Source organism: Xiphophorus hellerii, chromosome 9 (assembly GCF_003331165.1).
Source record: "Xiphophorus hellerii strain 12219 chromosome 9, Xiphophorus_hellerii-4.1, whole genome shotgun sequence".
NCBI classification, from domain to species: domain Eukaryota; kingdom Metazoa; phylum Chordata; class Actinopteri; order Cyprinodontiformes; family Poeciliidae; genus Xiphophorus; species Xiphophorus hellerii.
The window spans coordinates 13719322-13742163 of record NC_045680.1 but is presented as its reverse complement, the minus strand read 5'-3'; the positions used below and the strand labels follow the sequence as shown (position 1 = coordinate 13742163).

The 22842-nt window shown below is 39.3% G+C and overlaps 1 protein-coding gene across 1 annotated transcript in view; it reads left to right on the top strand.

The window, feature by feature from the left end:
- The window catches only part of fbn2b (fibrillin 2b), a 74967-nt gene that overhangs the window by 48206 nt on the left and 3919 nt on the right, over positions 1-22842 (top strand). The window contains exons 11-64 of the mRNA XM_032572004.1: positions 74-319; positions 436-579; positions 754-873; positions 969-1094; positions 1187-1309; positions 2548-2823; positions 2910-2963; positions 3048-3173; positions 4360-4485; positions 4641-4760; positions 5966-6103; positions 7894-7944; positions 8107-8232; positions 8324-8551; positions 8657-8782; positions 8890-9018; positions 9116-9241; positions 9385-9510; positions 9640-9762; positions 9855-9980; positions 10191-10316; positions 10854-10976; positions 11134-11256; positions 11656-11781; positions 11868-11990; positions 12326-12448; positions 13174-13335; positions 13426-13494; positions 13591-13716; positions 13804-13929; positions 14021-14170; positions 14271-14342; positions 14442-14567; positions 15408-15533; positions 16356-16481; positions 16576-16692; positions 17004-17132; positions 17228-17347; positions 17564-17689; positions 17776-17928; positions 18022-18087; positions 18182-18307; positions 18574-18693; positions 18776-18898; positions 19014-19145; positions 19682-19807; positions 20031-20237; positions 20615-20740; positions 20887-21009; positions 21197-21313; positions 21426-21554; positions 21762-21881; positions 22194-22425; positions 22519-22672. Coding sequence (XP_032427895.1) covers positions 74-319; positions 436-579; positions 754-873; positions 969-1094; positions 1187-1309; positions 2548-2823; positions 2910-2963; positions 3048-3173; positions 4360-4485; positions 4641-4760; positions 5966-6103; positions 7894-7944; positions 8107-8232; positions 8324-8551; positions 8657-8782; positions 8890-9018; positions 9116-9241; positions 9385-9510; positions 9640-9762; positions 9855-9980; positions 10191-10316; positions 10854-10976; positions 11134-11256; positions 11656-11781; positions 11868-11990; positions 12326-12448; positions 13174-13335; positions 13426-13494; positions 13591-13716; positions 13804-13929; positions 14021-14170; positions 14271-14342; positions 14442-14567; positions 15408-15533; positions 16356-16481; positions 16576-16692; positions 17004-17132; positions 17228-17347; positions 17564-17689; positions 17776-17928; positions 18022-18087; positions 18182-18307; positions 18574-18693; positions 18776-18898; positions 19014-19145; positions 19682-19807; positions 20031-20237; positions 20615-20740; positions 20887-21009; positions 21197-21313; positions 21426-21554; positions 21762-21881; positions 22194-22425; positions 22519-22672 — 7133 coding nt within the window. The remainder of the gene's footprint in view (positions 1-73; positions 320-435; positions 580-753; positions 874-968; positions 1095-1186; positions 1310-2547; positions 2824-2909; positions 2964-3047; positions 3174-4359; positions 4486-4640; positions 4761-5965; positions 6104-7893; positions 7945-8106; positions 8233-8323; positions 8552-8656; positions 8783-8889; positions 9019-9115; positions 9242-9384; positions 9511-9639; positions 9763-9854; positions 9981-10190; positions 10317-10853; positions 10977-11133; positions 11257-11655; positions 11782-11867; positions 11991-12325; positions 12449-13173; positions 13336-13425; positions 13495-13590; positions 13717-13803; positions 13930-14020; positions 14171-14270; positions 14343-14441; positions 14568-15407; positions 15534-16355; positions 16482-16575; positions 16693-17003; positions 17133-17227; positions 17348-17563; positions 17690-17775; positions 17929-18021; positions 18088-18181; positions 18308-18573; positions 18694-18775; positions 18899-19013; positions 19146-19681; positions 19808-20030; positions 20238-20614; positions 20741-20886; positions 21010-21196; positions 21314-21425; positions 21555-21761; positions 21882-22193; positions 22426-22518; positions 22673-22842) is intronic.

The following is a 22842-nucleotide window of genomic DNA, read 5'->3' as shown; positions in this document are numbered from 1 at the left end:
TGCATGAATCGAGTGAAGCAAACTGATCACAGCAAAACTCTAAATTATTGTTTTCCATCTCATTTTCTACAAGATGAGTTCAGGCGTCTGTGTATTGTGGGTGTCCCACAAGGACTCCCTCACACCTTCCCCAACGGATACTTCCCCAGCAACAACGGAAACTATGGATTCAAGCTCCCCAGTATACCAAACGGTAACGGGAATGGAAGGCCACATACCAATGGCGGAGGGGACAGCTTTGGAGAAAATGGAGGGACTTTTGGGGGCAATGGAGGGACATTTGGAGGGAATGGAGGAGGCCTGAATCACCTGAACATAGGTGAGTCCCTTCAGTAGATCTGAATGATTATGTTTACTGAAAGAAAACAGAGAGTGTGGTACCTACACAATCTTTTTTGAACGTTTATTCTTTTTTTGTGTCCACTGTTTTCTAAGGCACTGTTTCTGTGAATGAAAGCCTTGACTTTTGCCAACATTTTACCCACCTGTGTTTAAATGGACGATGCATCCCAACACGTGGGAGCTATCGCTGCGAGTGTAACATGGGATACAAGCAGGATGTCCGCGGGGAGTGCATTGGTAAGAAACATGGCCATGCAGTTTGCACTGGAGCATAGAACCACATGTGATGCAGTGAAAGTTACAACTTTATTTCAGGCTCTACACTGCCATCTCCTGTAAGATTAAGGAACTTAATTATTGTCCTGGTTGATTATTTGTGATTTTTGCTCTGTTTTTATTATGTACTTATAGATGTGGATGAGTGTTTGAATAACCCATGTATCAATGGCGATTGTGTCAACACACCTGGGGCGTACCACTGCAAATGTCACGAAGGATACCAGGGGACCCCTACCAAACAGGCCTGCATTGGTACATCTGAAAATGCCTTCAACATGCACAAATTCATCATAGCAGAGTCAAATGTTTCGTAAACACAATTAACACATAGTCTCACCTCTTTATAGATATTGATGAGTGTATCGTGAATGGAGTGATGTGTCGTAACGGCCGCTGCGTCAACACAGAGGGCAGCTTCCAGTGTATCTGCAATGCTGGCTTTGAGCTTACTCCGGATGGGAAGAACTGCATTGGTGAGAAAGAAGCAAATGCAAAAACATGGCTGAACTTCATATGGAAGAGGTCATCGTCATGAAAATCATCAAACTTTTATTGGTTTTGCCAGATCACGATGAGTGCGCCACTACCAACATGTGTCTCAATGGCATGTGCATCAACGAGGACGGCAGCTTTAAATGCATCTGCAAGCCGGGCTTCACTTTAGCACCCAGTGGCCGGTATTGCATCGGTATGATTTAGCATGTGTAAATTTGGTGAAATCTTAATGATCATTTATTTTTTAAAGAGATTTTGTGTCATTTTTTTAACTTCCTCACAAGTTTCTAATTACCACTGTCCAAAAATAACTATACAGACAAGAAAATTAATAATTCTTTTAGGAATATGTTATGGAATTTTTCCAACTTGCTACCAGTTCATTGCATTTGTAACAAAACATGTATTTAAGAGCTTTGTTTATAAATGGATCCCAAGTTTCTTGACCAATAAAATAAATAACACGATATAAGTAAAACATAATAACAGGATATGATCCTACAATTACATTTTCTCTTAAGAAGTTTTCACAAGACATAAATATTCATTTTTACAATTTTTCCTTTTTCAGTGTTAAGACTCTCAACACTTATGTTCACATTCACATCCAAAATAAAGAACTGTGTAAAAAGAAAATGAGCACAAGCTGAAAACAAATTAAAATTTGCTGAAGAACGAATGTCAATCTGGCGCATAACACAATGGCGCTGTTCAGGATTAAAAAAGGGATAGAGTCTGCAACACAACTTGATTTCACAATGTGAAGGTTTGTACTGTGATGTATTCAGAGAGGAGAAAAAAGATTGAGGGCCTAATAAACTGACACCCTAATGAAGGAATTAAATGCTCTGCAATAACCTGATATATCGGTAAATAACTTTTACTTGGGGAAAAAAAACAACTACAATTTTCATTGCATTTTTGTAGACATTGCATTTCTGCTGCAGTTCTAGCCAGCATAGTAACTTTTATGCCAACAAGTGACAGCATTGGATTTCAAATAAGACCGGTTCACCAAAAACATTTTTCATTATACAGTATTAGGTAATTCAGCGATTGTGAATGGCATGACTTCACAGTCGCTCACTTTCTAAGTAGAAGATATTTAATCTTTCACCTAACAGGTTTTATCACTTCTGGAAAGAGTCAAAAGATCCTCATGAAACAAGAGAAGATGTCCGATTGCCTTCTACTTAAGCACTTAAGATCACATACCCAGCCTGTATTTTCCTTTTGAGGGTTTAACTACACTACCAGTAGCTGCCTGCTGGCTAAGTATATTGGAAGACAATTATAATAAAATTCTGATCTAAAAGTAGGTTGGGATAAAATTGTCATGACAGGTTATGAAATTAATTTATTGGCATAAATCTTTAAATACTTGGTATTTACTTCATGATGTCCTTCTGTTGCACCCTCTCTTTCCATCAGACACCGATGAGTGTCTCACACCTGGCATCTGCATGAACGGCCGCTGCATCAACAGCGAGGGCTCCTTCCGCTGCGAGTGTCCACCGGGTCTGGCCGTTGATGTTGATGGAAGAGTGTGTGTAGACACACACATGAGGACCACCTGCTACGGCACCATAAAAATGGGAACGTGCTCACGTCCGTTTCCAGGAGCAGTGACCAAGTCCGAGTGCTGCTGTGCTAACCCTGAGCATGGCTTTGGAGAGCCCTGCCAACCCTGCCCATCCAGAAACTCAGGTAGTATCTTTGTGTCAAAGTTGAGAGTAAAAAAAAAAGAAAATCTGCTTATTTAAACTGTTTGCTGTTCAATGTTTCCCATTCAGCTGAGTTCCAGGCTGTATGCAGCGGTGGTATTGGTATCACAACTGATGGAAGAGGTAAGCCTTTTACATTTAGAAAAATCATTGCTTCATTCATTTTTATCTCCAACATCGTCTGAGTTACATTTGATGGTTTCTTAGACATCAATGAGTGTGCCTTGGACCCAGAAATCTGCCAGAATGGCATGTGTGAGAACCTCAGAGGAAGTTACCGCTGCATTTGCAACATTGGCTACGAGTCTGACACGAGTGGAAAGAACTGCGCCGGTGAGTCTGCGCTTGTTTTCAGAGCTTAACTTTATGGGAAGTTTATAATATTTCTTCCTGTAAAGAAAGGATTCACAGATGTTTCAGGGCTGCTGTGATCATAAGTGTGCTACAAATGCTAGTAAAAGTCAAGTAGCTGTGTCTATGACTTGTATGTTTGGACATCTGCAGTGCCAGGAAAAACTATTCAAATCCCCTGAATTCTCATTTTCTGTATTTTACTGGCATTCTATCTGAGAAACCAAAAGAAAAAATGCCTAACTTTAAAGTGGAAAGAAAAATTATGCATGTTTTTCATCCTGCAAGCAATTCTTTGAAGTCCGTAGTTATAATGTAACTAAATATGTTTACCTGTGTGTGCACTAGCATAATATAAATGCAACAATTTTACTCTCTTGCCAAAAGCATTTCAGGGGCTCCGTCCTTTTCCTTTTATGGTCTGTGGTGCATCAAAGACTAAATCCAAAACATTAAAGACTTATACTTTGGTACAGTGTTGTAGACTGGAGAAACAGTATCATGTACCATCAATGGTGAAACTTTGACTGTCTTGTGAAACTTGTAGAAATCATATTCTAAACAATTACTGAAATAAGTAAGTTCAATAAGTAATCATTGATTATGATTCAGCACTTTCTAGAGATGCTTAAAGGGCTTTCAAAAAAGCTTTAATTGCTTCAAAATATAAACATTTTGCTGCAACCTAGTGAAAGAAACAGTGAACTTTGGATCTTTTTTTAGAGCTCTTACCATCCATCTCAGAAGCTATAAGTCATTTCCCAACCATATTTCTCTCTATCCTTTCATTTTAGATTTTTTAATCAATTATCTCAGTTCATATACAGACACATTCAGTAGAAAAGTTACTTCCTTAGAGCCACCTCCTGCTTAACTAGAATGTAACATTTACTAAAGTCACTTTTTTTAGCCAAAAAAACTTAAGACTTAAAAATTAAAATAAGCGATGGAAAATGCTTAAGACTTATTTTATGGTACCTAAGAATCATGAAAAGTGTGTGAAAATATACCATGTCAACAAATATGCATTTGCTTTGCGTCTTAATACACCTTTTTACAAGGAGTGTTTACAGGTTTCTAGTGATGAGCCTGAGCAATAATGATAAGTAAACAATGCAAATAAATCCTAATGATGTTGAAAAGAGTTTTCTCTCTGACCTACTGGCAGATATCAACGAATGTCTGGTGAACCGACTGCTCTGTGACAATGGACTGTGCAGAAACACCCCGGGCTCCTACACGTGCTCCTGTCCCAAAGGGTTCGTCTTCAAACCCGACTCTGAGACATGCGAGGGTGAGTTATCTCTCTGCTAAAATCATGTTTGTTTGTTTTTCTATTGTTTGTTTCTAACTATGGATATCATCTGCAGGTGGTGTTACTGCCAGATGTGCTAACTTACTGAAAGTTACTTTTCCCTGATTTCAAATGTGTGTCTTTGCCTGTCGCAGATATCAATGAGTGTGATTCCAGCCCATGCATCAACGGACTATGTCGCAATGTGGCCGGTTCCTTTAACTGCGAGTGCGCCCATGGCAGCAAGTTGGACTCCACGAATACCATCTGCGTTGGTAAGACAGTCATTTAATGTGAATTATGGCAGCAACATGGCAAATAAGAGATTCTGGTGATTGATTTTTTACCTTTTCTTTTGTAATTTGTTAATTTTCCATTTTAGTCTATTCCGATTTCTCCTTAAGAAATAAGCAGACCAGATTCATCTGTACAAATAAAACCCAACTTAAAAGAATGACAGCATGTCAGCCTTCTCAGACTATAGCTTTCTAACATTTTCTCCTCAACATTTAGAAGTTTTCCATGTCACAAGATTATACGTAAGGTTTCTGCTTTACATGACTCACAGGAAAATATAAGTTTATATGTGTCATCAAACACTTAAAATTGTGTGAGTGTTTCTACATGCCTCTGCCAAAACAGGTGTGGACACAAATTACTAGTAATTTAAATGAAAACTGGGCCAGGTGCACACACACTGTTATTTAGAAAATATCCCAAAATTAGCTTTGGTTCAAAAAGAGATTATAATCATTGAGACAGATTAGAAATAATAAGGTGAAATGAAATATTATATAGTAAAGTAAAAAAAAATATTTCTTTCAGTTTTCAAAGCCATATGCTTTGAACAAAAATTTTGATATCTACGACTATATTAATCACAAAGTTCACACATTGCACGGGCTGTTTCTTTCAGAGGTCTACTGATTCCTCTAGCTTTTCTGTTTCCTGCTCTATATTTCCCAGTGGGAAGAGATTAGGGAAGTAAAGCGTGCTTTTGTGTTTGGGTGGTCGTCTGGATTTGGTGGGAAATCTTTGCTCTCTAAATTTGTAAGGAATGCAGGGGTGTGGGATTAGAAAATAACAAAAATGCACAGATTTATGGTATTTACCTAGCTTAACCTTTAGCCTCAGACAGAAATGATTATTATTTAAGAGTAAAATATGGAAAGCTAAATATTATTAGAGTTTAACATGATGTTACTCAAGTTTATGTGATAATATTAATGTGCTGAGGTCATCTTTGATCAGCTTAGCTGCTTGGTTTATATTTTGTGTCCCACAAACATGAGTTTAATAGGGAAAAACTGGCTTGGCAAATGTTTTATTTGGATTAGAAATGTGCTCACCACATTTCTTAGCCTGTTGTTTAGGTTTTTTGGCTGGGGAATCCTGAGTGTTAACAGAACTGTTTGTTTCACCTAAAAACACCACAGAGTTCTTTAAATCAAGTCTTCTCTGCTCTGCTGTGGCTCCACAGACAGCATGAAGAGCACTTGCTGGCTCACTATACAAGACAACCGCTGTGAGGTGAACATCAACGGAGCCACGCTGAAGTCTGAGTGCTGCTCCACGCTGGGAGCCGCCTGGGGCAGCCCTTGCGAACCCTGCGAGATCGGTTAGTTCATTTATCCCAAAACACAACTTCATGAATGTTTGTTAGTTTGGGTGTAAAGTTGACATTCACTGGTTATTCAGTAAAGCTACATAATCTGATGGAAATATTTTTATTGCGATTATGTTGCTGAAAATCTTTTGCACACTTGACTTTGTTTCAATTACACAATGTCCCACCACTCTGCATGACCTCTAGCACCTCTAACCTATAAAGAAATGCTCTTGTGGGCATTAAGCCACACTGGAGTTTATTTAACTTGCTCGATATAATATAGTTATGAGCATAAATACATGACATAAAATAGCCTACCTGACCAATTATAACAATATATAAAACAATTGTGATTCAATATATTGCAAAACTTCTTGATTGTAGTTATGAATACCTTTAATGAAATTGTTGTAAAAATATTTTACAGCAAATAATTTCATACTCTGACTTATGCTGTGATACAAAGGCATTTTTGTTTTATTGGCTATGGCTCCCATGTTTGAAGACAGTAATCAAAGTCATTTACTGCTGATTTCTGAAGTATTAGTTTGATACTACATAGTGGTTGAAGCCTTACAAAGTGGAAAAGTTGAAGTGACTCAATGGAAATCTGAAATGGAAGATCTGTCTATTTACAAAACAGAAATATTTCTTGAAGATCTTTGTGTACAACAGGAAGCATCAACATTATAAATTCAAATAATTTAAGTCATTCAAGTTATTTATGATGAAGTATGTGTTAATTTATGGCTAAGGCAATGCTACATTTTCTGAAACTTCCAGGGATGAATGTCAATAAATCACAGCAAAATTAAACCAAACATCTAGTGAGCCTTTAGTTCCTGTTGCATATGAGAGATAATTCTGGTACCGAGGAATCAGTCTAAGCTTCACAGTGGAAGGTGAAGCACCATTAATACCTTCACCAGCAGCATGAGAGAATGCAGATGACTGGGTCTTCTGTGCAGAGTGCAGCATATTCATAGTAAATACTATACCAATGATCACTTGGTTTAAAAGCAACAAGCATATGCACAATTTTTTTTTTACCAGCTGAGAGTCACATTCCATTGGAAGCTGGGCACATACCAATCTCTCTGTACAAAACACCTGATCGTAGCATCGTACATATTCGAAGTTAGACTGTGGATTTTTTATTTCAGCTGCTGCTGAAATTTCAGCTGTAGCCAGAGCCGTGGTGGGATTCAAGGCACCCCACTGACATGTTGCCAAGACCAATATAACAGATTACCTGGAGTTCTACCAAGAATGGACCCTTGGCATACAGCACGTTTGTTTGTATCTTTAATTGTTTAAAACTCTGCTGTGGCAAACCAAGCAGTTAATTTTGTCTGAATGTTTTTTAAGTGAATCAGAGTCTGAGGTAACACGTTCCATTTTCTCAGAATAATGAGGGTAGCAGCACAAAAAAGTCTCTCTCAGCATGTTTCTCCATTAGTGGTTCAGTCTTAATTCTCCAGATGCAAAAAAAGTTACCCAACACATTAACTTATCTTTGACGCAGCAAAGAGTTTGGTAACAAACAGCAGATATTCTGGCCGCAGTGCTCGTCTGTTCCCTGCGGCATTCACAGTTTTCCAATCAATAAACTATCATTTAGTGGCCTAATGAGATCACTCAGACGTTAAAGATATGTGTATGTGCCACGAAATTCATACTTGCACTTTACATAACATTGTAAAATGTTATAAATCTACGCTGGTGTAATTATTAACAAAAGAAAACTGTATATATTATTCATTAAGAAATTAGGATTACAACTTTATTTGTTCTCTTAGACACGGCTTGCTCTCGAGGATTTGCTCGCATGAAGGGCCTCGTCTGTGAAGGTAAGTGTATTTTATATCAATGTGTGTGTGATGACTCTGTGTGGCCCCTTTAGTTGCCACTGATGATCCTGTGTTTTGTACATTGCAATTATACCTCAGCCTTATGATTTTTCTTTTATTTTGAATGTTTTATGCCCGTGTCAAATTCTTCTCTCCCTGCAGACATCAATGAGTGTGAAGTGTTCCCTGGAGTGTGTACCAATGGGCGGTGTGTGAACACCCAGGGATCGTTCCGCTGCGAATGCGCTGCAGGCCTGACTTTGGACAGCAGTGGTCGCACATGTGTGGGTAAGAGCAACTTAGATGATAAAACCCCCACATCTTCAAGTCTAAATGCAGAAATCATTTAGACTTATTTGGTTTTGTGAACTTTCTCCAGACATGCGCAGTGAGCAGTGCTATAAGAAATGGCACGAGGATGAGTGCGGTGAGCCTCTTCCAGGAAGGTACCGTGTGGACATGTGCTGCTGCTCTGTGGGTGCTGCTTGGGGGATCGATTGTGAGGAGTGTCCTAAAGAAGGAACATCTGAGTTCAATACCATCTGTCCCAGAGGTCGCGGCTTTGCAAACAGAGGAGATATTCTCACCGGCAGGTCCTTCTATAAAGGTACTTAATTTTGACTGCGGATGGGGAGCCAGTTTGTGGTAGAACCGCACTGAATTCACTGTGTGAGTTGGTTGTTAATCACTTTTTAAACGTGTTTCTTTGCAGATGTGAATGAATGTAAGGTCTTCCAGGGTCTGTGTACTTATGGAACCTGCAGAAACACAATCGGCAGTTTCAAATGTCGGTGCAACAGCGGTTTTGCTCTCACAGCCGAGGAGAGAAACTGCACAGGTTCGAACTGGGTGACAGAGGCTCTAAATTTAAGATAAAAAACTGATAAAATGTCCCGATAAAATAAAACAAACTGTTTCCTTTTCTTCTGTGTGCCTTTATTTCAGATATCGATGAGTGTCGAATCTCCCCTGACCTCTGTGGCCACGGTACGTGTGTCAACACACCCGGCAGCTTTGAGTGTGAATGCTTCGAAGGCTACGAAAGTGGCTTCATGATGATGAAAAACTGCATGGGTAAGTCTGAACTACAGAAAAATGTTGTATGAGCTCATTTTTTAACACTCGTTGAGTAACTTTTTAAATTATGTTATGGTTTTCTAATTAATGACAGACATTGATGAATGTGAGAGAAACCCCTTGCTGTGCCATGGAGGAACCTGCCTGAACACAGAGGGAAGTTTTGAGTGTGAATGTCCTGCAGGATATGTGCTCAGCAACGATGCATCTGTCTGCGAAGGTAGGGGGTTACAAACACAAAATATAAAGATGCAGTAACAACCAACAGTTGCATCTATGAAAGTCAAATGAGTTTATTGCAAAATAATCAGTACATTCTTGAATTTCAGAATGTATTATGTCATTATTTTTACCTTGGTTTAGATATGAATGAATGCCAGCTGAGTGACAACTTGTGCAGAAACGGACAGTGTGTCAACATGCCCGGGACCTACCAGTGCTCCTGTAACACCGGGTACCAGGCCACACCTGACAGACAGGGCTGCGTCGGTACGTGGAAAATTTATTCTGATATTGAATAACATTTTGATAGAAGTTGAAATCCATTTAACTTTAGGTTTTCTGTTTTCACTGAGACCGTGCATGTCCAATGTTTAATGATGATGACCTCTTCTCCAGATATTGACGAGTGCACCATCATGAACGGAGGTTGTGAGACTCACTGTACCAACTCTGAGGGCAGCTATGAGTGTAGCTGTAGTGAGGGCTATGCTCTGATGCCTGACCTCAGGACTTGTTCAGGTAATTAAACGCTGGATATGCTTTACTGAACACTAGCAAATTTGTGTGTTTGCTTTTAAAATAAAAAAAAAACTATTCCTGCTGTTTGATAGATATTGATGAGTGTGAAGAGACTCCAGAAGTCTGTGATGGAGGCCAGTGCACCAATATTCCTGGGGAATATCGTTGTCTGTGTTTTGATGGATTTATGGCTTCCATGGACATGAGGACCTGTATCGGTAAGAGGAAAATTCTTCAAAATTCATCATTTTATTTTTGGCTGACGCATTATTTATTTTCTCCCTGACCTGTGCTTAAGTTCAGACATGTTATGACTCTGTTTTGTTTTCTGTGGGACTTTCTCTGTCAGTCTCACTTTAAATCACTCTGAGCTCCGTCGAGAAAACTCTACTTGTGTAACCGGTCTCTATCCATCCCTGTCTGCCCAGATGTGAACGAATGTGATTTGAACCCAAACATCTGTCTCCACGGTGACTGTGAGAACACCAAAGGCTCGTTCATCTGCCACTGTCAGCTGGGATACTTTGTCAAGAAGGGATCCACAGGCTGCACAGGTACACACACACAAACACACACACCAACAGGGGAAAAAAAACCATCAGTGGTTGTCTGAGTCAAGTGTTTAAATAGGCCAACCATTTATTCAAATTTTTCAGTTCTACATTTTTATGAAATTATATTTGTAGCTCTAGAATGCAATCAAGAAATAAGTAACAAGTTGTGGTAGAAGGTGAGGAAAATTTCCTTTTTAATAATGTATTGTTATCAAAGGGACAGAAATAAGTTTTAAGATACCGTTCTGCTGCCAAGGTTCCTTATTGCCATCGAAAATTGTTCTATTCTCTTCGTATGTGCTGCTTTTTTAAAAATGAAAATTCAAAACTGTTCAATTTATTAGAATCTAACAAAGTATATTCTCCCCTTTCCCGGTTAACGATGCACTGCATTTGTGTTGGGTTTTTTTCTGGATGCTTTCAACAAATTCAAAACCACTTTGTGCTTATGAGAGTTTGTGTGGTAGTTATTTTTTTAAGTTCACATAACATAAACAGTATAACTGTTGGGTATTTCTGCTGTTTATTTCTTTTCAGATATTGATGAGTGTGAGATTGGAGCTCACAACTGTGACATCCACTCTGCTTGCATTAATGTGCCGGGGAGCTTTAAGTGTCGCTGTAGAGATGGCTGGGTGGGAGACGGCATCAAGTGTGTGGGTGAGTCGATACTCAGATTGTCTCTGTAAATATTGAAGTTGTGGATTATTATTTCCCAATATTTAAATCAATTTAAATTCAATATAATTACCTAATTTTGTCTAGAGCTGTATTTTATTGCCAAGATTATGGTGACATGATCATCTTTTATTTCCAGATTATGATGAATGTGCCTCAGAGGACCACAGTTGCCACCTCAATGCAGATTGCGTCAACACACCAGGGTCACATAGGTGTACATGCAAAGAAGGCTTTAATGGAGACGGCTTTTCATGCTCAGGTAAGAAAACTACTCTGATGTCAGATGCTCACTTCAGAACAGGTTTGGTCAAATAGTCTGTGATTGAAATGACAGTTTGACTTTTAATAAAGAGAATGCAAACTTTTTAGAAAAAGACCGATAAACATGGTTTAATAATGTGAATAGTACACCTACTACTTTTCAGACCTTGCTAGCGAAGAAATATTTAGGCATTTTGCAAATAAGAAAAAAAATAAAATGTCTTGAGCCAAAAATAACACTACAAATATTTTGAATGTAAGAACCAAAGGCATCAATTGTTGATGAAAAGTAAAGGTTGTCTTTTCTAAATTATTCCTTTTGTTTAAGTGTTAAACTTTATTTCATTCAAGTCTAGTTTGGCATTGTTTAATAACTCATTTCTTTGCTTTATTGCAGACATGGATGAATGCGCAGACAACGTCAACCTGTGTGAGAACGGGCAGTGTCTGAACGCTCCTGGAGGCTACCGCTGCGAGTGCGAGATGGGCTTCACGCCCACTGAGGACAGCAAGGCCTGTAAAGGTGCAGCACTAATTCTGGCAGACTGCATTATTTTTCCATTCAAGTAGGGTAGCATAATAACCTTGTCTTTGGTATGTTCCCTGCAGATATTGATGAGTGTAATTTCCAGAACATCTGTGTGTTTGGAACCTGTGAGAACCTTCCAGGCATGTTCCGGTGTGTTTGTGACGATGGCTACGAACTGGACCGCAGTGGAGGAAACTGCACTGGTAACTGTCACACTAAAGTTTAAATAAATAAAACAAGGTTTCATGTTCTATTTTTTTTTCAAATTGACCTCATGGTGTTTAACCGAGTCCAATAAAATAAGTGATAAACAATAAAGAAACAAGCTACCATCTTACTTAGTAAACTTGATAAGTTGCTGATTTCATTATTACAAAGTGCTGTGAAGAACAAAATTCTCTTTTATCCTGAATTATTAGTTTGTGTGGCAAGATTTTTCATAAAGACAATTGCCAAAAATATAAAACTGTTATACTTCCCGTGCAAACAATTAAGTTGGCATTTGTTCAAAAATGAGTGTTCTTTGTGTGTCTTCCAGATATCAACGAATGTGCTGTCCATGTGAACTGTCTCAACGGACTCTGTGTGAACATACCAGGGAGCTACATATGTAACTGTCCACCTGATTTTACACTCAACCCCACTGGCGTGGGCTGTGTGGGTGAGTCACATTCAGAAGATTTCTAGACAGTTCTCCAACTGTAATCTTGGATATTATGAAATAGGTGAATGAACTTCATACCAGCACAGAAATTGTGCCAAATTCATCAAAAGCTCCAAATTATGTTTACTCAAAAAAAAAAAAGTGTTTTAATAAATAAGTGATACAAGAACAATTTAAGTAGCACTATAATATTTAAATTAATTAACCAACTAAAGGTTTTTCACATTGCACACATCATCAAACCAGGTGTGGTCACAGGCAAACCTGATGCAACAAGTTAATAGATTTATTAGTTGCTTAATATCGGACACATTAAATACCTAAACTGTTGATGGTGACATTTCATTGCATATTGAGATTTTCTTGCATGTAACAAGTTTAAAGCATGCCACCTAGTGGCAGAAAGAGGAAGCTCTCAGCAGCTGCCATGAAATGACAACAATTATTTCCATGTCTTTAATTTTTCTAAAGGGAGCAGTTGTACATTTTAGTTAAAATCAGTGGTGCAAAAACATAATATTTTCTTACTTTTAAATCTGGGGGAGGAGTCTGCTACTTGCTCCATAGTCTAAGTGAAAATATTGCTTTCCACTTACCGCACAAAATACCCTGTCTCATAACTACATATGATAAAACCTGAAGATATTCAGAAACTGTACTACTTGCTGTTTAAATATTTCTATGATTTATTTAGACTTAACATTGCTGTTTACTCCTGTCAGATACCCGTGTTGGTAACTGTTTCTTGGACATCCTTCCTCGGGGTGACGGAGGAATCTCCTGCAGTGTGGAGATCGGTGTGGGTGTTACACGAGCTTCCTGCTGCTGCTCCGATGGAAGAGCTTGGGGAAACCCTTGTGAACTTTGCCCAACATCCAACTCCTGTATGCATCCTCAGAACCAAAATCCACTCATTTACCCTATAATATTTTGTTTTAAATCACAGTGGTTCACTGTTTGTTATTTCCCTGTAGCCGAATACAAGACACTCTGTCCAGGAGGGGAGGGCTTCAGACCGAATCCCATCACTGTTCTTCTGGAAGGTAGAACACACCGCTTTCTCCTTTTTGAGTGATAAATATTAACAGAAAAGGAATGATGTGACAAACACTCATTTCTCTATTTGCTTAATCTTTAAGACATTGATGAGTGCATGGAGTTACCGGGTCTCTGCCAGGGTGGGAACTGCATTAACACATTTGGTAGCTTCCAGTGTGAGTGTCCGCCAGGCTACTACCTGAATGAAGAGACTCGCATCTGTGAAGGTATGTGCTCTTCCTTTAACGGTGAAGACATTACAAAATGAATCCAGTTGAATTAATTTAATTTATTTAGATTTTTTTTTGTTCCAGATATTGATGAATGCACTGCTCATATTGGGATCTGTGGGCCTGGAACTTGCTACAATACATTGGGCAACTACACTTGTGTGTGCCCCCCTGAATACATGCAGGTCAATGGAGGAAACAACTGCATGGGTGAGTGGTAGAGGTTCCCTCAAATAAACAGACTTACTGCAAACAGCTTTGTAGTGTATTGGAAAGTTCTCATTTGTGCCTTGTAATGCAGACATGAGGAAAAGTGTTTGCTACCGCAACTTCAATGACACGTGTGAGAATGAGCTGTCATTCAACATGACCAAGAAGATGTGCTGCTGCGCCTACAATGTGGGCAAAGCCTGGAACAAGCCGTGCGAGCCGTGTCCTACTCCTGCTACCAGTGAGCCACTACAAAACCCAGAACAATGCATTAAATAGACGGATTGAATGCAACATGTTTCATCACTGTCACTGAGTCTCCTCTGTGCTGATTCGTCCAGATGCGTACCGGACACTGTGCGGTAACCTGGCTCCTGGCTTCATCATTGACATCCACACCGGCAAACCAGTTGGTAGGTCATGGTGAATCCAGCAGCGGTTGTTAATCAGTTTCAAATGATCACTTTCAAAGCTTGTTGATGCTATTTTATAATTGTGCTTTATTGTCGCAGATATTGATGAGTGCAGAGAAATCCCGGGTATTTGTGCTAACGGAGTGTGCATCAACCAGATTGGAAGCTTCCGCTGTGAATGTCCAATGGGCTTCAGCTACAACAACATACTACTGATTTGTGAAGGTTAGTCTCAGCTCAAATATTCTTTATTCTTCTATCTGCTGCATTATGAATTTTCCTGGGGACGACATGCAAGTAGCCATACAATTCCTTTAAAAGCATTCTAAAACTAAAAGTTTCATGCCTTTAGTGCTTTTGTAATGGAAACTATGGTTAGTGTAACTTGTCATTTTTGGCTAAGTCCTTTTAAAAAAGAAACCAAAACATACCATTTAATGTTAAAGTGATGTTCATTAATAAAAAATGAACTCAGAATGAATTTGGAATAATTAATTTGCTTTAATAATTCTATTCACTAAGTGATGCATATTATATTGATTAGTTGCACACAGACGGCCCAAAAAAACAGTTTTCATTTTATATCAAAGATGATTGTTTTGCAAATTGCTGTCAAAACTACTGTATATTGGCCTTGCATGCATTCTCACACCACCCATACCGTTTTTCCAATTTTGACAGAACAGATGCATGCTGCACTAACCAATGCATTTCATATCACAAAGAACTTACGACTAGAAGTGCTGGTTAAATAAATCAATAACAAATGAAGTCGTACCAGGACATGCATGCTCAGTTAAAGCATGCACATCTCTTACTCACTGGCAGTGAGATATGTTTACAAGCCTCCCGGTTAATTTCTGCTTCATTTATCTTGAATTATGTTCTTGTAAGGGCAGCTGTGTCCAGCAAAGCCATCAATCAGATCCTGGGAGTAGCTTCCTGAGCTCTACAACTCCATAATGGCTTTTTTGTCCTGTTGTACACAGTCTCAGAGCCAAATATGATGAGTTATAGAGCTGGTGATCGATGTCTAAAGCTTGTTATTTTCTATCTCCATCACAGATATTGATGAGTGCAACAGTGGTGACAACCTGTGCCAGCGCAACGCAAACTGCATCAACATCCCAGGCAGCTACCGCTGCGAGTGCTCCCAGGGCTTCAAACTGTCCCCCAGCGGGGCCTGTCTGGGTGAGCTCATGTTTACCTTCACAGATTACCTGCAGGGACTAGCTGTTATTAAATTTGCATTGTATGATAACCTAGCTGTAAAAACACTGTATTTACTCAACAAAAGATTAAACAAGATAAATTACATGGTGTAACTGCTTTTAATTTTAAAAGCAATAAATATTTCTAGAAATACTTCTAAATGTAGTATTTTTTTTCAACATGTAAAATATTCTTTTTTCACAGAAACATGTTCTTATTTTATTTTGTGAACCATTATGAATATAACTGGATATACTCCTTTAGTTCCTGGATGTGTTTTTTTTTTTTTTTACCTTTTTCTGACCAAGATAAAAAGTAACATGTTTTTAGCCACCTGACATGCAATGCAGAGTGACAAGCTAGGGTGGAGTAGTGCTACATCACCCCAAAAGCCTAGAAAAAATTTATCTAGACCACTTAAACATTTAAAGACCAGACGTTAAAGAAATGTCCGAGGTTTCTTCTACATCACTGAATATGTAAGAACCTTCTCAGGAATGTGGATGCACAGTTTCAGATTACATGATTATGCAAAAACATTAGATATTTTATTATGACGTCAAGAGAAGGCTGGCAGGTAATTCAGACCAATAATGAATCAACACATGAGGTAATTATAATGGTATAATACATATTACTGCAAGTTAATATTAAATGCTTCTCTCTTCTCAATGTATTTCATTAGTTTTTGTGCTTGAGTTCATTCTCACAATAATATTTTTTAAATTAAAACTTTCATCCCTAGATGGTAAGTTTATGATTAAATATGGATAAAAAAAAATCAAATATATTTATTTGCAGATCGCAATGAGTGCCAGGAGATTCCTAACGCTTGCAGCCATGGACAGTGTATCGACACGCAGGGCAGTTATCGCTGCCTCTGCCACAATGGCTTCAAGGCCACTGCTGATCAAACCATGTGCATGGGTAAGAGTACAATCTCAAACTTTCTGATACATAAAAACGATGTATGTTAGCTTCTCACAAATGAAATCATGTTTTTTTTATATGTGTGCTTCAGACATTGATGAATGTGAAAGGCAGCCGTGCGGCAATGGTACCTGTAAAAACACGGTGGGATCGTACAACTGCCTCTGCTTTCCTGGATTTGAGCTCACACATAACAATGACTGCATGGGTAGGAACTGTTCACTGTTCTGCTTCAAAAATGTCAACAGCAAACTGTGTACTTTAAAAGTCAAAGTGTTTCAGGGATTCAGCTACTGTTATATTGATTACATTTATACGTCTATATTTTAATAAAAAAAGCTGCGTCAGCATAACATTTAGCCACACATTAAGTTGTACTTGAATATGCAGCTTTCTTTCTATTTTTTTGTGTGTGTGGTATAGCCACGAGAAAACTAATTTAGCTTTCTTCTGTCATTCAATTATTCTTGTCAAGATTTTTCACTGTTTTTCCTAATCACTGTAACATTTTCTTTACAGACGTAGATGAGTGCTTTGCTCTGCAGGGCCAAGTGTGCAGGAATGGACAATGCATCAATGGGCTTGGTTCCTTTCAATGTCTATGCTATGAAGGTTACGAAAACACCCCTGATGGAAAGAATTGCATTGGTAAGTCACAAGTTCTAATAGATGCATGAGATAAATGTAATCCATTAAAAGTCACACTGAATGTAAAATTATGCTTTTAAAATGATTTCCCACAGATATCAATGAGTGTACTAGTCTGCCTGGAACATGCTCTCCGGGAACCTGCCAGAACCTGGATGGATCTTTCAGATGTATTTGCGCTGCAGGTTACCAGGTGCAAAATGACCAGTGTTTAGGTAACAGGAAAAATCTTCAATACATCATGATTGTTGACACACACCATGACATATTCAGTAAAAACAAACTGAGGTATCTGCAGGTTTCACTTTTTAACAACGCAATCAGTCCATGTTTTACTTATGTGGATATACATAACTGTGTTTTACTTAAATGGCTGAAATCTTGACTAATACCTTTTTCTATTTTTTTTCTTTTGCACACCATCTTACTAGATATTAATGAATGTGAAGTAGAGCCCAACCTCTGCCAGTTCGGCACCTGCACCAACACCCCAGGCAGCTTCCAGTGCTCTTGCCAGCCGGGCTTCGTACTCTCTGACAACAAACGGCGTTGCTACGGTAAGAGTTATCACAATGCTGAAGATCAAATTGTAGCAATATTTACCGTTGTGCTTCTTGTTGAAACCACTTACGTTTTATGGTAGACACCAGAGAGAGCTTCTGTTTCACCAAGTTTGAGGCGGGCAAATGCTCAGTCCCTAAAGCATTCAACACCACTAAGGCCAAGTGCTGCTGCAGCAAGATGCCTGGAGAGGGCTGGGGAATTCCCTGTGAGCTGTGCCCACGAGAAACTGATGGTGTGTAACACACACACATACTCACCCCTTCACACATACATCTGTACATAATGTCAACCATAAAACATCGGCATTTTGTTGACACTTCAACAGCTGCTTTCAACACTCTATGCCCCTACGGCCTTGGAGCTCTGCCTGGACTGGGTGACACTCGAGAGGGTGAGTGCTGCAACTGTGATCTGATGTCCTGAATATCAAGAAAAAAAAAAGACAGATTTGTTGAAATGAGCTAGCTTTTTCTGACTGTGTGCAGATATGAACGAGTGTCTGGATAATCCTGGAATTTGCCAGAATGGAATATGCATCAACACAGATGGCTCTTTCCGATGCGAATGCCCCTTTGGATACAACCTGGATTACACTGGAGTCAACTGTGTTGGTGAGATGACTTCTAGATAGATGTTCAGTTTATAGAACAAGACAAAGACAGAGTTATGGTGTTAAAGGTTTCTAGCTAACAAATTTAATCTCAAAAGTCACTATTATCACTGAATTTTGCTTGATTTAGACTGTGGATTTATCTGCATGTAGGGGTGATCGATGTAGGGTTTTGGGGTCCTTTTTACTGGTCATAAAATTAACATGCATTATAATTTTTTCATGTATTTACTTTGTGTGTTTGCTCCTGTGATTCGGTTTCTTCAGACACGGATGAATGCTCCATTGGGAACCCTTGTGGAAACGGAACCTGCACCAATGTAGTGGGAGGCTTTGAGTGTTCGTGCCAGGAGGGCTTTGAACCGGGACCCATGATGACTTGTGAAGGTTAGTGGATCACTTCCAAGAATACTTATTATATGGACATTACCCCTTAGTAATGACTCTCTGTCCCTCTTCTTGGCTCAAGACATTAACGAGTGCTCCCAGAATCCCCTTCTTTGTGCTTTCCGTTGTGTCAACACATTTGGGTCCTACGAGTGCATGTGTCCTGCCGGCTATGTGCTGCGAGATGACCAGCGCATGTGCAGAGGTGAGATGGTAGATCAGAAATAACACTCTCACTTTTACTTCTTCTTCTCTGTTCTGGTTTTTGTATAAATATGAGTAATAGTAATACCAGTTGCCATTTTTTTAACCCTAAACAGATCAGGATGAGTGTTCAGAGGGACTAGATGACTGCGACTCTAAAGGCATGACCTGCAAGAACCTGATTGGAACCTTCATGTGTATCTGCCCTCCTGGCATGCAGCGGCGACCAGATGGAGAGGGATGCATGGGTCAGTAGAAATGTGTCAGGTTATAGTTTACAGGATTCCTGCAGAGTCTGGAAAATTATTAGATTTTATTTAAGTATTTTCGAAATCAGGATCGGGATGGAAAATGAGAATATTTAATTTACTAAAAGTAAGTAGCTCCTATTTTGGCTCTTTTTATGTAAGTATAAAAAATACTCACAGCTTGTTTCTGCTTGACTACAGTACATGAAAACTTGAGGTCATTAATTAGCCTTTTCAGGCAACATTTTTGTTAATCACTGACTGAAAAACAAAATATATATGCATACTCTATAGGTGTTCTTGATTAAATATGACTCAGATGAACAGATATCTATCGTCATTTATGTCCATCTGGCTACTTTTCCATCTATCCATGCCTCTGTCCATCCACCCAGCCATTCATCCATCTGTTTTCATGCCTCCATATACTGTATGTTATAATTTATTCATCCTGCCATACTGCAGCAACTTTGTTGCAACAGAATTCTCCCTTTTCTTCAGACTTTTCATTCCTTCACCTGTTTGTTCTGCTGCAGACTTGAACGAGTGTCGTGCCAAACCTGGAATCTGCAAGAACGGTCGCTGCATCAACACGGTGGGAAGCTATCGCTGCGAGTGTAACGACGGATTTGAGCCGAGCTCAACTGGAACTGAATGCATTGGTAAGACCTATGCTGCCGGCTGGCCCGCGATTGACACTAATTAGTCTTTCTTTGCGTATTTTATGATATTTATGTCAACATAGCCTCCGTTTTGAGTCAGTTTTTAATAAAATAACATTTTTGTTTTTTCTATATGACCTCAATAACGTTTCAAACTACCCCACAGTTTCCTAAATCCAAGAATGCATTCTCAAATAAAAACACTTCTTTTCTTTTCCATTAGACAACAGAAAGGGCTTCTGTTTCACAGAGGTCCTGCAGACTATGTGCCAGCAATCGTCAACCAACAGGAACACTGTGACTAAGTCTGAGTGCTGCTGCAATGCGGGTCGAGGCTGGGGGTCACAGTGTGAGTTGTGCCCTCTACCTGGCACTGTGCAATACAAGAAGATGTGCCCTCTTGGACCTGGATACACCACAGATGGTAGAGGTGAGTAACAAACTATAATCTGCACCCACAATGTGTTACTTTGAAACAGGAAAATTAAAACAAAGATTGTAATAATATTTTAATTTTCATCTGATTTGTGAATGTATTCACACAGCAATTAACTTCAAAGTATTTTATGTGTTCTATGTGAATTTTATAAGACAGTTCCAGACAGTTTGGGAGTGGAAGGAATATTGCACATCTTTTTAAAATTTTTTCAAACTGAACATTTGAAAAGTGTTGTGTGTATTTGTACATTGGAGAACCAACTGGACCTGGACTTGAGAGTTGACTTTGACTTAAAAAACTGACTTGTGAAAATCTGTTGCAATAGCAGTCTGTGCAGATTAATATAAAGTAGAACTTTATTGTTACAGATATCAATGAATGCCAGGTGTTGCCAGATCTGTGCAAGAACGGTCAGTGCATCAACTCTATAGGATCCTTCCGCTGCCACTGTAATGTAGGGTACAAAGCTGACTTCACCAGCACTTCCTGTGTCGGTAAGGCTGATCTTTGCTTTATTTCCATCCAATTTTTTCTCACTTTGAAAACATTAAAATCTTTCACTGGTTTTGACTGTGAAGATTTGTGTTGGCATCCTGACTCACCTTTCTTCTACTTCATGTAACTTTGCTGCATATTGCAGATGTGGATGAATGCTCCTTGTCTCCAAAACCCTGTAACTTCCTGTGTAAAAACACTGAAGGCAGCTACCTGTGCTCCTGCCCCAGAGGATACAACCTACAACCAGATGGAAAGACCTGCAAAGGTGACAGAACTCTGTAGTTGTGCTTAAGCCAGCGTAGCCTTTGCAGATACATGATGATTAATATTTACTTTTGGACTAATATGTAATTTGCAAATATATTCACACAGCAACTAGCTTCAAAATTACGTATTACTTGTTTATGTTTTAAGCTAAATTAGTTTGCATGCCTTGCTTTTTTTGCATTAAGATCTGGATGAGTGCTCAACAAAGCAGCACAACTGCCAGTTCCTCTGTGTTAACACCATCGGAGGCTTCAACTGCAAGTGTCCAAATGGCTTCACTCAGCATCAGACCGCCTGCATTGGTGAGTTCAGTTACAAGTAGTCGAACCTCAGTCTCTGTGGCTCATTTGCTAATTATTTGCCACTGAAGCAAATAAAAATCATGTGGTTTTTTTGTTTGTTTGTTTCTTGCAGACAACAATGAGTGCACAGGCCAAAACAGTGTCTGTGGTTCTCGAGCTTCCTGTGTAAACACTCCTGGTAGCTTCAACTGTGAATGCTCTAAAGGTTTCTCCCTGGATAGCACTGGCATAGAGTGTGAAGGTGAGCAGGCAGGATATGTTCACATATTCAGGTCCTGTTGGGTTCCATATATTATTTCTTTGGGTTAAGCTTTTTAAAATTTAAGGGTTTGTAATGAATCATTCCTACAGTCTTCCATCCATCTTTGATAGCTGTCCTTATGTTGACATTTCTGCTGATATTTGTAAAGTAAGTGATTAAAAGAAATTTATTTTCCCCTTTCCTTAGATGTGGATGAGTGTAACAATAACCATCGCTGTCAGCATGGCTGTCAGAACATGCTAGGAGGTTACCGCTGTGGCTGTCCTCAGGGATACGTGCAGCACTACCAGTGGAACCAGTGTGTGGGTGAGTCAGTGTGTCTTCAGATCTGTCTGTTCATTTGACCTGATTGAGAGCCATCACCCACTAGGACCATTTCAGAAGGGAGACATTTTTTGAAATACTTCAGAAATCTCTTGCAATCCACTGATAATCGCATGATAACTGGAAACCATTATGAAATCTTAGGGATTTTATTAAACTGCTGTCATGTTTAGCTTGGTGGAGAAGTTCAGAAAAATGTATTGCTAAAAGTACAAAAACATTTTTGATGTCTGGGATCACTGCATGTGTTGTGTGTGCGTCATCATCAGAATGAATAGGTTTCTCTTTCTGCAGATGAAAACGAGTGTCAGAGCGGGACTGTTTGTGGCTCCGCTTCCTGCTACAACACCCTGGGCAGCTTCAAGTGCGTCTGTCCTTCTGGTTTTGACTTTGAGCAGAATGCTGGTGGCTGCCAGGATGTGAATGAATGTAGCACAGGCACAAGCCCCTGCATCTACGGCTGCTCCAACACTGACGGAGGCTACTTGTGTGGCTGTCCTGGAGGTTTCTTCAGAGCTGGACAGGGGTGAGGAATTACATCATCATCAAATAAGTGAACCATGTTTGGTATTTGATGTAATGATTATTAAAATGATTTTCTCTTTTTGTCTCCTCACAGTCACTGTGTTTCAGGCTCAGGCTTCCCAGGCCAACTCGTGGATGGTGATGAGGATGACAGTCTGTCTCCTGAAGCTTGCTATGAGTGCAAGATCAATGGAGGAGGAAAGAATGGACGACACAGGCGCAGTACCGATGAAAATGAACTGAATCAGGTACGCACAGTGACACAAAGATTTCTAAGAATCTTTTCACTCTTGATAGTTACATTTTCAGCTGGTGCAGTTCACTTCGACACTGCACCATGTCAAACAATTCAAACCCTTTGAGAAGCCTGTTCACCCCCTTGCCTGTGGTGGCGCTGCAGCACAAATAACTGAGGGGA